The sequence below is a fragment of the Phyllobates terribilis genome, unplaced genomic scaffold (genome assembly GCF_046119375.1).
Source record: "Phyllobates terribilis strain yellow unplaced genomic scaffold, ASM4611937v1 Scaffold_1__5_contigs__length_1240528914, whole genome shotgun sequence".
In the NCBI taxonomy this organism is placed as follows: domain Eukaryota; kingdom Metazoa; phylum Chordata; class Amphibia; order Anura; family Dendrobatidae; genus Phyllobates; species Phyllobates terribilis.
This window is the reverse complement of record NW_027362761.1, coordinates 98,834,889-98,847,217: the sequence shown is the minus strand read 5'-3', so window position 1 is coordinate 98,847,217 and position 12,329 is coordinate 98,834,889. Positions and strand designations below refer to the sequence as shown.

General features: G+C 46.1%; 1 protein-coding gene across 2 annotated transcripts in view; it reads left to right on the top strand.

Moving 5' to 3' along the window:
- Positions 1 to 9,602, top strand: part of LOC141165963 (uncharacterized) — a 43,637-nt gene extending 34,035 nt beyond the window's left edge. The window contains exons 2-3 of one of the 2 annotated variants that reach the window (XM_073652108.1): positions 6,508 to 6,927; positions 9,510 to 9,602. In XM_073652108.1, coding sequence (XP_073508209.1) covers positions 6,508 to 6,927; positions 9,510 to 9,521 — 432 coding nt within the window. In that variant the 3' untranslated portion in view covers positions 9,522 to 9,602. Of the gene's footprint in view, positions 1 to 6,037; positions 6,928 to 9,509 lie in introns of those variants that run through there. The other variant, XM_073652098.1, reaches the window with a different exon arrangement.
- Positions 9,603 to 12,329: the final 2,727 nt, after the last annotated feature.

The window sequence follows — 12,329 nt, the reverse complement described above, 5'->3', positions numbered from 1 at the left end:
CTTCCCGCGCGGCGTCTTCAAGATGGCGTCCAACGGCGGGAAAACTCCACGGATGGCGGGAAGAAGGCAGAAGATGGCGTCCAACGGCGGGAAAACTCCACGGATGGCGGGAAGGAGGTAGAAGATGGCGTCGGATGGCGGAAATCTTCACCACAGGTAAGTTTAAAAGTCTCTTTTTCAGGCGCGCAGTACCCGGTGGTTGCGGGCACGGAATCCTGCCGACTACGCCAAAAGTTGACACGCCCCTGGGCCTGTGCTGAGTAGCGTTGCGCACGCGGGGGCCTACCCGGAGCCGGATCAGATGGGGGTAGTAGTCTCGTGGCGGTGACCCGGTCCGTGCCCAGGGAGTCAAACTGAGCGGCAGTATTTAGCAGTAGATGTTAGAATGTTCGACTACGCCACCCGTTGAATGCGGTCATGAGACCGCCGCTGCAGGGCAGACCGCTGAGGCCGGTGATACGGTTGTGCAGCGGGGATGGTATAACCCCCAACGGGAGGGGTATGGCCTCAGGGCAGCGGACGTGGATGATGAAACACTCAGAGACGGTGCGGTGTAGTTCAGGGTCTTTACTGGTGGCAAAGGTAGACCCTCCCGGAGTACTGGCTAGCGATCGGGGCCTGGTCAGTCTGTGAGCAGATAGGATCTCCCCTGGCCAGGCGGAGTTGTAGGCCTCCCCAACTAATTGTACTCTTCTGGCTACCTTGCTAGAGGCGGGTAAAAGTAGCCCACGTCCCTGAGTGTACCGTGTGGTGCTCACCCGTATGGCCGGTGACTCGGGGCCTTCTGGTAGCTTCCGCTCCACGACGGCGGTGCTGGTCCCTTGCGTGTGACCGTGCCTTCGGGTTTCTGGGCCAGAGGACCTGAAATCCCCTGCCGGTCGGTTTCTGCTGCTGGGTAAGGATTAGTCCCCACAGCCTCGGACTCCGGGTCCGGTGAGAACTCTTCAATCAGGGCGAGCTCTACAGCTTCCAGCCCCTGACTCCTTTTAGCACTGCTCCCACTGAGCTCCTGATCTTTCTTTCCTATAGCTGCTCCTCTACAGACCAGACTGTGTCTCTGTCTGGGACTCCTCTTCTTCCCTTCTTCTCTAACCCTGCCTCAGCCCTAGTTTTATATAGGGGAAGTTCTTCCCCTCCCAGGACTGGGCAGGAGGTGTGGCATGCATAGGATTCCTGACCAGGAGACCTCCCACCTGCTCTCAGACGTAATATTGCCATTACTGTGGAAACCAGACCCCTGGGGTGCCACAAAGTCTTGTGAGCTGATGCGGCCTACTATCCGATCGGCCCATCTAGCATATGTTAGAATTGCCAAATGGTCAGTCCGGCCCTGTTGTAGATAAACTTTAAAGTGATGTTCAGTTTTAAAGTATATGTAAATTAATACTCTAGAATAGATTAAAAGGGTTTTCTCACCTTTCTTGAGGAGTGAACTGCTCCCCTGCCACTCGCCTTTCTGTTTGCTGATGGATGGGGGAGTTATGCTCTTGAAGATTGATAGTCCAGGCCAGCAACAAGGCTGAGGAGCAGGTCTGAACTTTGCGCTCTTCGATGCTGCAAGCAGAGCGAGGATTCTGTACAATTGTTAATGCAGTCCTGGTGTCTTGGGCTATAATACAGATGGATGTCCGTATTAGTACAACAAAAGGATGTCTGTATGTCCTAAGTCAAATACCGCAGCCAGGCACCATATGTAAAACAAAAGGTATTGCTTTGTGCACGTGTAAGGCTCTTTACCCTCAGCACGTACTATGCCTAGACTGATTTATAGTTGACTTTAAAGGGAAGAAAATGCAACTACAAATGTAAATGTGTATATATGTATTTTTATTTATTGCATGCACTTTGTTAGTTACAGTATGTACAGAACATTTTACCGTATTTTATAGTCGCACTAGTATGTGTGCTTCTCTAACGAATTCAGCATTCCAAAGGGAACCCAGCATTGCTGCATATTTGTCTTGTAAGCAGCCTTTATATATGCAATCAATCGTCAGCTTAAGTTAGTGCATGTGGAAAATCTCATTGTCAGAACATGACCATCATGCCACTAAGGTGCTCTGTATAAGTTTTAAAATAATTGTAAAATGCTATAACATTCAAATAGTAACTGTCATTTTAATTCCTTATTTCATAAATCAATAGCATGCATGAAAATAAAAAGCTTTGTAATATATTTTTATCAAAGAAATCTACTTCTTTCTTCTGCTTGGCTCATCTTTCACTTTTTTTTTAATATTTTTTTTTATTGATTAAGGCAATTGAAAAACAGTTGATAGCATTCATATATACATGGGTTACAATGTTTGTTTCCTAACTAATTTATGGGTATAAGGGAGGGAGTGTAGAATCGGCGTCTCTGCCCCCTGCCAGGCAGAGACGCCGTCCCTCTCACCGCCGCGCTCCCCGCCCAGCGTTCTCCAGCGCTCCTCTTCCTGCTGCTGCCGGCGCGCGCAGCTATCCGGGCACTGTGCTTAGGGCGCGCGCGCGCTCCCTCCCTCTTAAAGGGGCCACGCGCGCCGCCCTAAGGAGTCCCCGGCCAATTGCCGGAGGTCTTCCCATATATAAGGCACCTCCTCCAAAATGGAGGTGCCCGAGCAATAGTTGATGCACAGTTTACTCATCTCTGCTTTAGCCCTCAGGTCCCGCTGCTAGCCTGACTACTAGTCCTGCCCGCCAGCCTGACTATCAGTCCAGTCCGCCAGCCTGACTACTCTCCAGCCCGACAGTCTGTCTTCCGTTCAGTCCGCCAGTCTGTCTATGGGCTTTGCCGCCTGCTTACCTGGAAGCACCTGCCTGTTTCCCGTCTGCCTACCTGGAGGCTCCTGCCCGTCACTTGCCGTGACCACCTGTCTGCCTACCTGGAGGCTCCTGCCCGTCACTTGCCGTGCCCACCTGTCTGCCTACCTGGAGGCTCCTGCCCGTCACTTGCCGTGACCACCTGACAGCCTACATAGAGGCTCCCGCCTGTCACTTGCCGTGACCACCTGACAGCCTACCTAGAGGCTCCCGCCTGTCGCCTGCTTTCTCTGCCAGTTCATCTACCCGGATCTCTCGTCAGCCTGCCTGCTGTGCCCATCTGCAGTACCGGTCAGTCTCAGCCATCTGACCCATGGGAGTCACCTGCTCTCTTACAAGGTCGTCCCCAGAGTAGCACCTGGTCCCTCTGCTCGGTCCCTCCCTGGTCACGGAGTCGTTAGCCGCCGTACGACCTAGGTCGGTCCGAGTTGATACTTAGTTACGCCCCTCTGGGTCCCTCCTTGCACCGCAGCACAGAGGTTCCACCACCCGGATCCGTAACAGGGAGGAGGGAACAGGGAAAGGTAAAATGGTATGAGGGGTGATGTCATTTCACTAAAGGGTAAATTGTAAATGAAATTAATACCTCTTATCTTGAATTACTTGAGATTTCCTTGAAGAGTCAAGCATATATAATATACTAGATCTTGGTAAACTGTGGCCCACAGGCCACAGCTAGCCCTTTGGCTGCTCCTGTTTAGCCTGCGGACTGAGACAGCCAAAGGGATAGGTATAGTGGCGTACAGCCCATGAGTTGGAGGGACTTGATGGCAAATGATACCATTGAATACCATGGTAGAACAGGTCTCTATTGGCTCCATGCTAAAGCATTAAGCCTGTGCACCCAAGTATCAGCGTAGCAGATGTGATGATCTCATAGATTGCACCTGCTGCACAGAACCACAGTCCACAGATGGCACAGACCAGAGCAGCACATCAAAGAAATGGGGCAAAGTGAGTAGAGCTTATCTTTTTTTTATGGAATTGTGTGGCCCATCATGCTGTGTGGGGAAACTGTGGGGGAATCGTGCTGTATGTATCGCTATCATACTGTGTGATGGACCTGTTCGGGCAATCACACTTTGTGGGAAAGCTGTGGGGTATCACACTGTGTGGGGTGAACTGTTGACCAAGGTATATCAAAATATGATACATACTTTCTGTTACTTGAATAACAGGAGCAGTGTGACTTAAAAAAAAGCAGTAAATAATAAGGTTTTGATTAGCTGTTACTTATAAAAATACATGTAAACATAAGCCTTATCATAAATGTATTAGACGTAGTAGTTAGACTCAGTATACTTAATTCTGCTCAATATTAAGTGATAAAATTAATATTAATATAAAATAATAAAACATAATTATATTAATATAGAGCAGAATTAATTTCAGCCTATTTATCAGTTCTCCACAACAGTCTCTCATGTGGCCCTCTGGGTAAATGAATTGCCTACTCCTATCATATATTGTGCTTAAGTAAATCATCTAAAAATTCTGATTTCAGGAATTTTAAGTTACAGGTCTTTGTATGTTTATCCTTCACTTTCAGTTCACATGTAAAATCTGTCTTCAGTGAATACATACTTTCACATTATTGAGAGAAGGGATGGCATGATATACAGTGCTGCTCACCATGGGCGTACCCAGGATCAAAACTAGGGCGGTGCAAGCCATGGTCACAGATACCGAAGAGAAATATATATATATAGTACAATGCAAAGATTTCACTTCTTACATTACATGAGTGATATCTATTGTAAATTCCACAATAGCTCAGAAACCGGCGAATCACTCCACACAGTATACTGGCCCCCATAAAATGCCCCATACAGGATACTGTATAAAAAAGAAACTACCGCACTCCTGGAGTGGTGGTGGTGCCCAGGTAGGGTTACAAGCCCGTATAGATACAGAAAAACAACCTGGCACTCAGAAGACTCATGGGTTCTTTTAGTGATTTTTAATAAAGTAATGTAGTAAATAACAAATAAACAGACGTTTCGGTCACAATAGACCTTCATCGGTGTACTACAAAAGCAAAAAAATATAATAGTGAGTACCACATAGAAATATGCAATTCATATAACATAGGTTTGACAGAATGAGATCAAAATTCAATTGGTCATGGATAATGTACATACAGAAAATACAACATCGGGAAAAAATAATAATATAGTAGAGGATCTGGGGAAAGGGGATGGGAAGGAAAACTAGGTTAGGAGGGAAAGGGAAAAATAAAAAGTGACATACCGGTTTTATTAAAGGCGTGATGCATTTGGGCCGCTGTCTGTAGAAATTTGTAAACTAAGGGAACACATATAAAAAATTTTTCCAAAAATTTTTTTGTAAAAAATTTTTTTTAGAGGTCTAGAAAAATGTAAGATATGTGATGACACTTAGTATAATCGGTGGCTATGAGGTTAGAGATACCCCGATAGGTGCTATGGGATGAAGAACAATGAAGAGCACATAAAGTGTGAGGGCAGGGGATGAAAAAAACGTACCCGTTGCTTGCGGTAGGTACTTAAAGGTAATGGCCTGGTCGGTGCCGTAGGCTGTATAGAGGATGGAGTAAATAAATTAATATCTATGGGATATAGGGGCATTAAGTATAGTAGGAGCCAAAAAAGAAAAAAGAAAAACATACCCGTAGGAGAAAATGAATAACCAGAGGCAGTAGCCCGCTAGGAAGTTGTATGCTAAGGGAAAGAAAAAGGGCACATTAAATGAAGCCCCAATAAGTATTAAGGATAAGGGGACCAGTGTAGGAAGTGTACCTGAATTGTAAAGGACGCAGGACGCGGTATCCACCGTTTGTCCAGAAGCATGTGGCAGGATAAATATATAATTTTTTTTAAAAAATTTTTTATATGTGTTCCCTTAGTTTACAAATTTCTACAGACAGCGGCCCAAATGCATCACGCCTTTAATAAAACCGGTATGTCACTTTTTATTTTTCCCTTTCCCTCCTAACCTAGTTTTCCTTCCCATCCCCTTTCCCCAGATCCTCTACTATATTATTATTTTTTCCCGATGTTGTATTTTCTGTATGTACATTATCCATGACCAATTGAATTTTGATCTCATTCTGTCAAACCTATGTTATATGAATTGCATATTTCTATGTGGTACTCACTATTATATTTTTTTGCTTTTGTAGTACACCGATGAAAGTCTATTGTGACCGAAACGTCTGTTTATTTGTTATTTACTACATTACTTTATTAAAAATCACTAAAAGAACCCATGAGTCTTCTGAGTGCCAGGTTGTTTTTCTGTATCTATACGGGCTTGTAACCCTACCTGGGCACCACCACCACTCCAGGAGTGCGGTAGTTTCTTTTTTATATATTTGGTTTCTATATACCAGCACCCTGTGGTGTCATGACAACCAACACCTTCTTCTACAACGCCGAGGAAACTTCCAATATCATCTCCAACTCCAATTTTTCTTGTGACTTTCTGAAAATACCGCCCAGGGAAACAAGAAGCAGGGATTGGGAGAAGGAACTACGCCATTGCACCAATCTTGAATTACACTGTGCGACTCTTTCTGAATACGTTCGAGTTCAACGTATTCCAAGGGGACTTAGGGTCCCATTACGCCCCACTCTTTTTAGCAACCAAGAAGACTACTGTCTAAAATTTGAACGTATTTTGAACAAATGCTCGTTTGATTTGATGACCCTAACAATTGAATCTTTACAGAAGGAAATAGTCATATCGAAGGAACAAATCTCTAACATTGAATCCCAACTGACATCTACGACCTCCGCGGAAGAGTTAAGCTCCTTAAAGATCAAGGTGAACCAGAACCTTGAACAGCATCGTCGAGATACAGAAAACAGGAAAAGGCTGAAATTTATCCGTGATACGGAGGACTACCAGAAAAATCGAGTTTACAAATGGCGCGACTTTTCTACCATAAAACATGGACCGGGGTATCCTGGACGCTCCTCAACCGATCTATCCTCCTCCGGCTCGGAGACGGACAGACGGGATCAACCTTCCACCTCTACCCATCATTTTTTAGGTTACCGGAAGAAATACAACAGAAGAGGAGGAGGACGAGGAGAGGCGGCACCAACAGGAGGGGACAGGAACTTCACCAGAGTCACACGTTCCCAGGTACGACCCCATTGGTTGTGAACATTTCTTCTCGATCGCTTAGTATAGCGGAACTAATGGTATTACAAAAAGGCCTGTCCTTTTGCCCATCATATAAATGTAATACATTTGTCTTAGAAATGGAATTGCAGAGGTTCTTTAGGTCCATCAGACTGAAGACACATTTCTCCCAGACAACTATTACGGACACCACTATACCCACTAACAACTCCGTTAGCATCACAGCAACCAGTTTAGGCTTGAGAAACAAAAGCACATATCGACCCCCTCAACATTATCACGCAGCAGAGACCTTTATCGATTTTATTAATCAATCCTTTCTAAAACTACGGTCGGACATTGACCTGGGCCGGTTACACTACCACCAGAATCTATCTTCTTTGGATAGACAGGCACTCAAAACACTTCAGTCCGACCCCTCAATTACCATAAAACCGGCAGACAAGGGGGGAGCGATAGTGGTGATGGACACATCCTTCTACCTGGGTGAGATCCAGAGACAACTGAATGACAGCTCAGTTTATCAGAAGCTCTCACATGATCCAACTTCCACGATCAGGGGGGCCATTTCCGAAACATTGAAACACCATTCCCTAAACGGGACGATAGATATCAAAACCTGTGAGTTTTTAACTAACAAATTCCCAATTACTCCAGTGTTCTATATACTACCTAAAATACACAAGAACATGGATAATCCCCCGGGACGTCCCATCGTCGCCGCCACTGATTCTATTCTTTCACCATTAGCCATTTTTCTGGAGAAAGTTCTGACCCCTCTGGTTAAACAAACTGCATCCTTTATTCTAGATACAGGAGCTTTTCTTACCATTATTAGAGAAATCAAACAGGTCCACCCAGACTCCCTACTGGTCACTTTAGATGTAAACAACTTATATACCTCGATCCCACATGAAAAGGGTATCATTTGCGTCAAAAATCTATTGGAGTTGTCCCAAACACCACCTGAAATTAGTCACCTCTGTCTAGACCTTTTACGTTTGGTCCTGTCCAAAAACTTCTTCCTCTTCCAGGATACCTTCTACTTACAGAAACAGGGTACCGCCATGGGATCCAATGTAGCCCCACCGTATGCAAACTGCTTCATGTCATCGTTTGAAGAAGAGGTGGTATATACGAACCCACTCTTCCAAACCTATTCCAGGATGTGGAAACGCTATATTGATGACATTTTTTGCATCTGGGCGGGACCCATTGAAACCCTATCACGATTCTTTGAGACCCTTAACTCATCCTGGGAGGGCCTACGGTTCACAATTTCCTCTAGCAGGGAATCCATAAACTTCCTCGACACTACCATTTTAAAAGATAATCTGGGACACCTCTCATCGGACCTTTATGTTAAACCCACAGACAGAAACGGCCTCTTACATTATACCAGCCTCCACCCCAAATCCATCTTCACCTCGGTGCCCAAGTCCCAATTCCACCGCGTTGAACGAATTGTTAGCAATCCTACCACACGGGACATCAGGATCACCGAGATGAAAGAGAAGTTCCTCAACAGAGGTTACTCACCTGATACATTATCTCGAGCCCTAGAACCCATCAACAGACCCAGACCTTCCACCAATAACCGTATACCGTTTGTCCATACCTACCATCCTGTAGTCTCGATAATACACAAGAAAATACGACAACATTGGAACATACTCCAAACAGCCTATCCCACAGTTCAAGAGTTCAAAGCGCCATTTTTACCATGCTACAAGAGACCCACTAACATCCGTGACCACCTCGTCCATTCCGACGTAGGCACCCCCATCACTAAACCTAGACAAAGATTTCTGTCCACACCCAAAAACGGGACATTCCCATGTCTTCAATGCTACCAATGCAACAATATCATCCGAGGCGACACGTTTTACCACCCACACTCGGGGAAACAGTACAAAATTAAGGACTACTTTACCTGCAACTCCTCCTATGTTGTTTACATCCTTAAATGTCCTTGTGGTCTCATTTATGTGGGGGAAACCACCCAGTGTGTTAAAGATAGGATCTCGAAACACAAATCGACCATACGTTGTAAAAACCTTCTTCTTCCGGTTCCATCACATTTTGCATCAGCTGGCCATTCAGTGGCACAGCTTAAATTCCAAGTGATTGAACACGTACCCCCTCCCAGACGGGGAGGCGACCGTATTCGCCTTCTTAAATATAGAGAGGCTTTTTGGATCCACGAGTTACAGTCGTTATCCCCAAGGGGCTTAAATAAGGAATACGATCTCAGCTCCTTTACCTAAACGACTAGAGCCACCTCAGTATGGGTGTGCATATGCGCATGTGGATATATATAAATGTATATGTGTGTTTATGGGTGTGTGCCTCCTAACAAAATAAAGTTCTTCCACTTTGACTGATTCTTGCCACACAACACGGATTACATATATACATGTATACATGTATTCACTACCAAGACCACAGGTAAATTTGTTGGAACCTCTTTTATTTGTTACTTGGGGGGTCCTGATGATATGATTACACTCTATTGTGGTTTTTATGATATACACCGTGTTTTCTGCCTAAATAACTTATGCTGTCATTATCTGTTTCTCCAGATCCCATCCTAATATGGCATCCCTCCTCCTGATCCCCATCCTTCCTGGACTCCTATCCTGGCTTTCCCTTGTTCTACTATGCCGTCACAAGTAATATAGCGTTCCCACCGCTCTGTGGAACGCATGGTACCTGTGTGGAACGCAACCACACATCTATTAGTGGGCCTCCTCTGCTCTACAGCACTGTTAGAAGTATTACAGCGCTCCCCTCGCTCAGTGGAACGCATAGAACACTGTGTGGAACGCATACACACGTCACTTCCGGTCACGTGACCGTTTTTTCCTTACAGGACCTGAATAACGTCATTTGACGCTACTTCCGGTTTTCAGGTCCTATCCCAGAAGCTAGTAAAGCGCGTTCCCACACCACTACCACCAATGATTGGTTCCTATTACAACCTTTCACCCCTCCTATCCCCTATTTAAAGCCCCCTGGTGCCTTATCCTGCCACATGCTTCTGGACAAACGGTGGATACCGCGTCCTGCGTCCTTTACAATTCAGGTACACTTCCTACACTGGTCCCCTTATCCTTAATACTTATTGGGGCTTCATTTAATGTGCCCTTTTTCTTTCCCTTAGCATACAACTTCCTAGCGGGCTACTGCCTCTGGTTATTCATTTTCTCCTACGGGTATGTTTTTCTTTTTTGGCTCCTACTATACTTAATGCCCCTATATCCCATAGATATTAATTTATTTACTCCATCCTCTATACCAGGGTTCCCCAACTCCAGTCCTCAAGGCCCACCAACAGGCCATGTTTTCAGGATTTCCTTAGTATTGCTCAGGCGATAATTCCATCACCTGTGCAATACTAAGGAAATCCAAAAAACATGACCTGTTGGTGGGCCTTGAGGACTGGAGTTGGGGAACCCTGCTCTATACAGCCTACGGCACCGACCAGGCCATTACCTTTAAGTACCTACCGCAAGCAACGGGTACGTTTTTTTCATCCCCTGCCCTCACACTTTATGTGCTCTTCATTGTTCTTCATCCCATAGCACCTATCGGGGTATCTCTAACCTCATAGCCACCGATTATACTAAGTGTCATCACATATCTTACATTTTTCTAGACCTCTAAAAAAATGTTTTTACAAAAAAATTTTTTTTTAAATTTTTTATATGTGTTCCCTTAGTTTACAAATTTCTACAGACAGCGGCCCAAATGCATCACGCCTTTAATAAAACCGGTATGTCACTTTTTATTTTTCCCTTTCCCTCCTAACCTAGTTTTCCTTCCCATCCCCTTTCCCCAGATCCTCTACTATATTATTATTTTTTCCCGATGTTGTATTTTCTGTATGTACATTATCCATGACCAATTGAATTTTGATCTCATTCTGTCAAACCTATGTTATATGAATTGCATATTTCTATGTGGTACTCACTATTATATTTTTTTGCTTTTGTAGTACACCGATGAAGGTCTATTGTGACCGAAACGTCTGTTTATTTGTTATTTACTACATTACTTTATTAAAAATCACTAAAAGAACCCATGAGTCTTCTGAGTGCCAGGTTGTTTTTCTGTATCCATACAGGATACTGGTCCCCATATAACGCTCCATACAGGATACTGGCCCCCATATAACGCTCCAGGCAGAACACTGGCCCCCATATAACGCTCCATACAGAATACTGGCCCCCATATAACGCTCCATACAGAATACTGACCCCCATATAACGCTCCATGCAGGCTGTTCCCCACACATAATGCCTCATGCAGGCTGTTCCCCCCCACATAATGCCCCACACAGGCTGTTCCCCTCACATAATGCCCCACGCAGGCTGTTCCCCCCACATAATGCCCCACGCAGGCTGTTCCCCCCCATATAATGCCCCATGTAGGATGTCAACCCACCTTATAATGCCCCATGCAGGATGACACCCCCCCTTCCTTATAATGCCCCATGCAGGATGTCACCCCCCTCCTCCCTTATAATGCCCCATGCAGGATGTCACCCCCCCCTTATAATGCCCCATGCAGGATGTCACCCCCCTCCCTTATAATGCCCCATGCAGGATGTCACACCCCCTCTCCCTTATAATGCCCCATGCAGGATGTCACCCCCCTCCCTTATAATGCCCCATGCAGGATGTCACACCCCCTCTCCCTTATAATGTCCCATGCAGGATGTCACCCCCCACCTTATAATGCCCCATGCAGGATGTCACACCCCCCCTCCCTTATAATGCCCCATGCAAGATGTCACCCCCCACCTTATAATGCCCCATGCAGGATGTCACCCCCCCTTATAATGCCCCATGCAGGATGTCACACACACCCCCCCTTATAATGCCCCATGCAGGATGTCACACACCCCCACCTCACCCCCCACCCTTATATGGCCACAGGCCGCCATATAATAATAAAAAAAAAAATCAAATACCTCACATCTCACCTGCTGCCGCTGCTCCGGACTCCAGCGTCGTCGGCCTCATCCTGCTCTGCACTGTGACTGCTCAGGAGTGAGCGCGGTGTAAAGACGTCACCACGCCCTCTGACCTGAGACGTCACAGTGCAGCAGCCGCGGAGGATGCAGGAGCTGCTGCGGAGGCACGGGGAGGGGTAAATATTGTGCCGGGTGCCAGGGCCCTGAGCAAGCGGGGGGGAGCGGGCGCTGACGGTGAGGGGCCCTCCGCCTGCTCAGGGCCCCGGCATTCGCCCTGGTGCGCCGGGTGCTAACGCCGGCCCTGGTGTGCAGCTTGCATGCCTGCTTCTAGGGGGGACAGCTCCCCCCCCCTGCCCCACGGTGGGTACGCCCATGCTGCTCACCATTATTGGCACCCCTTCACTTTTTTCATAGACTGTAAAAA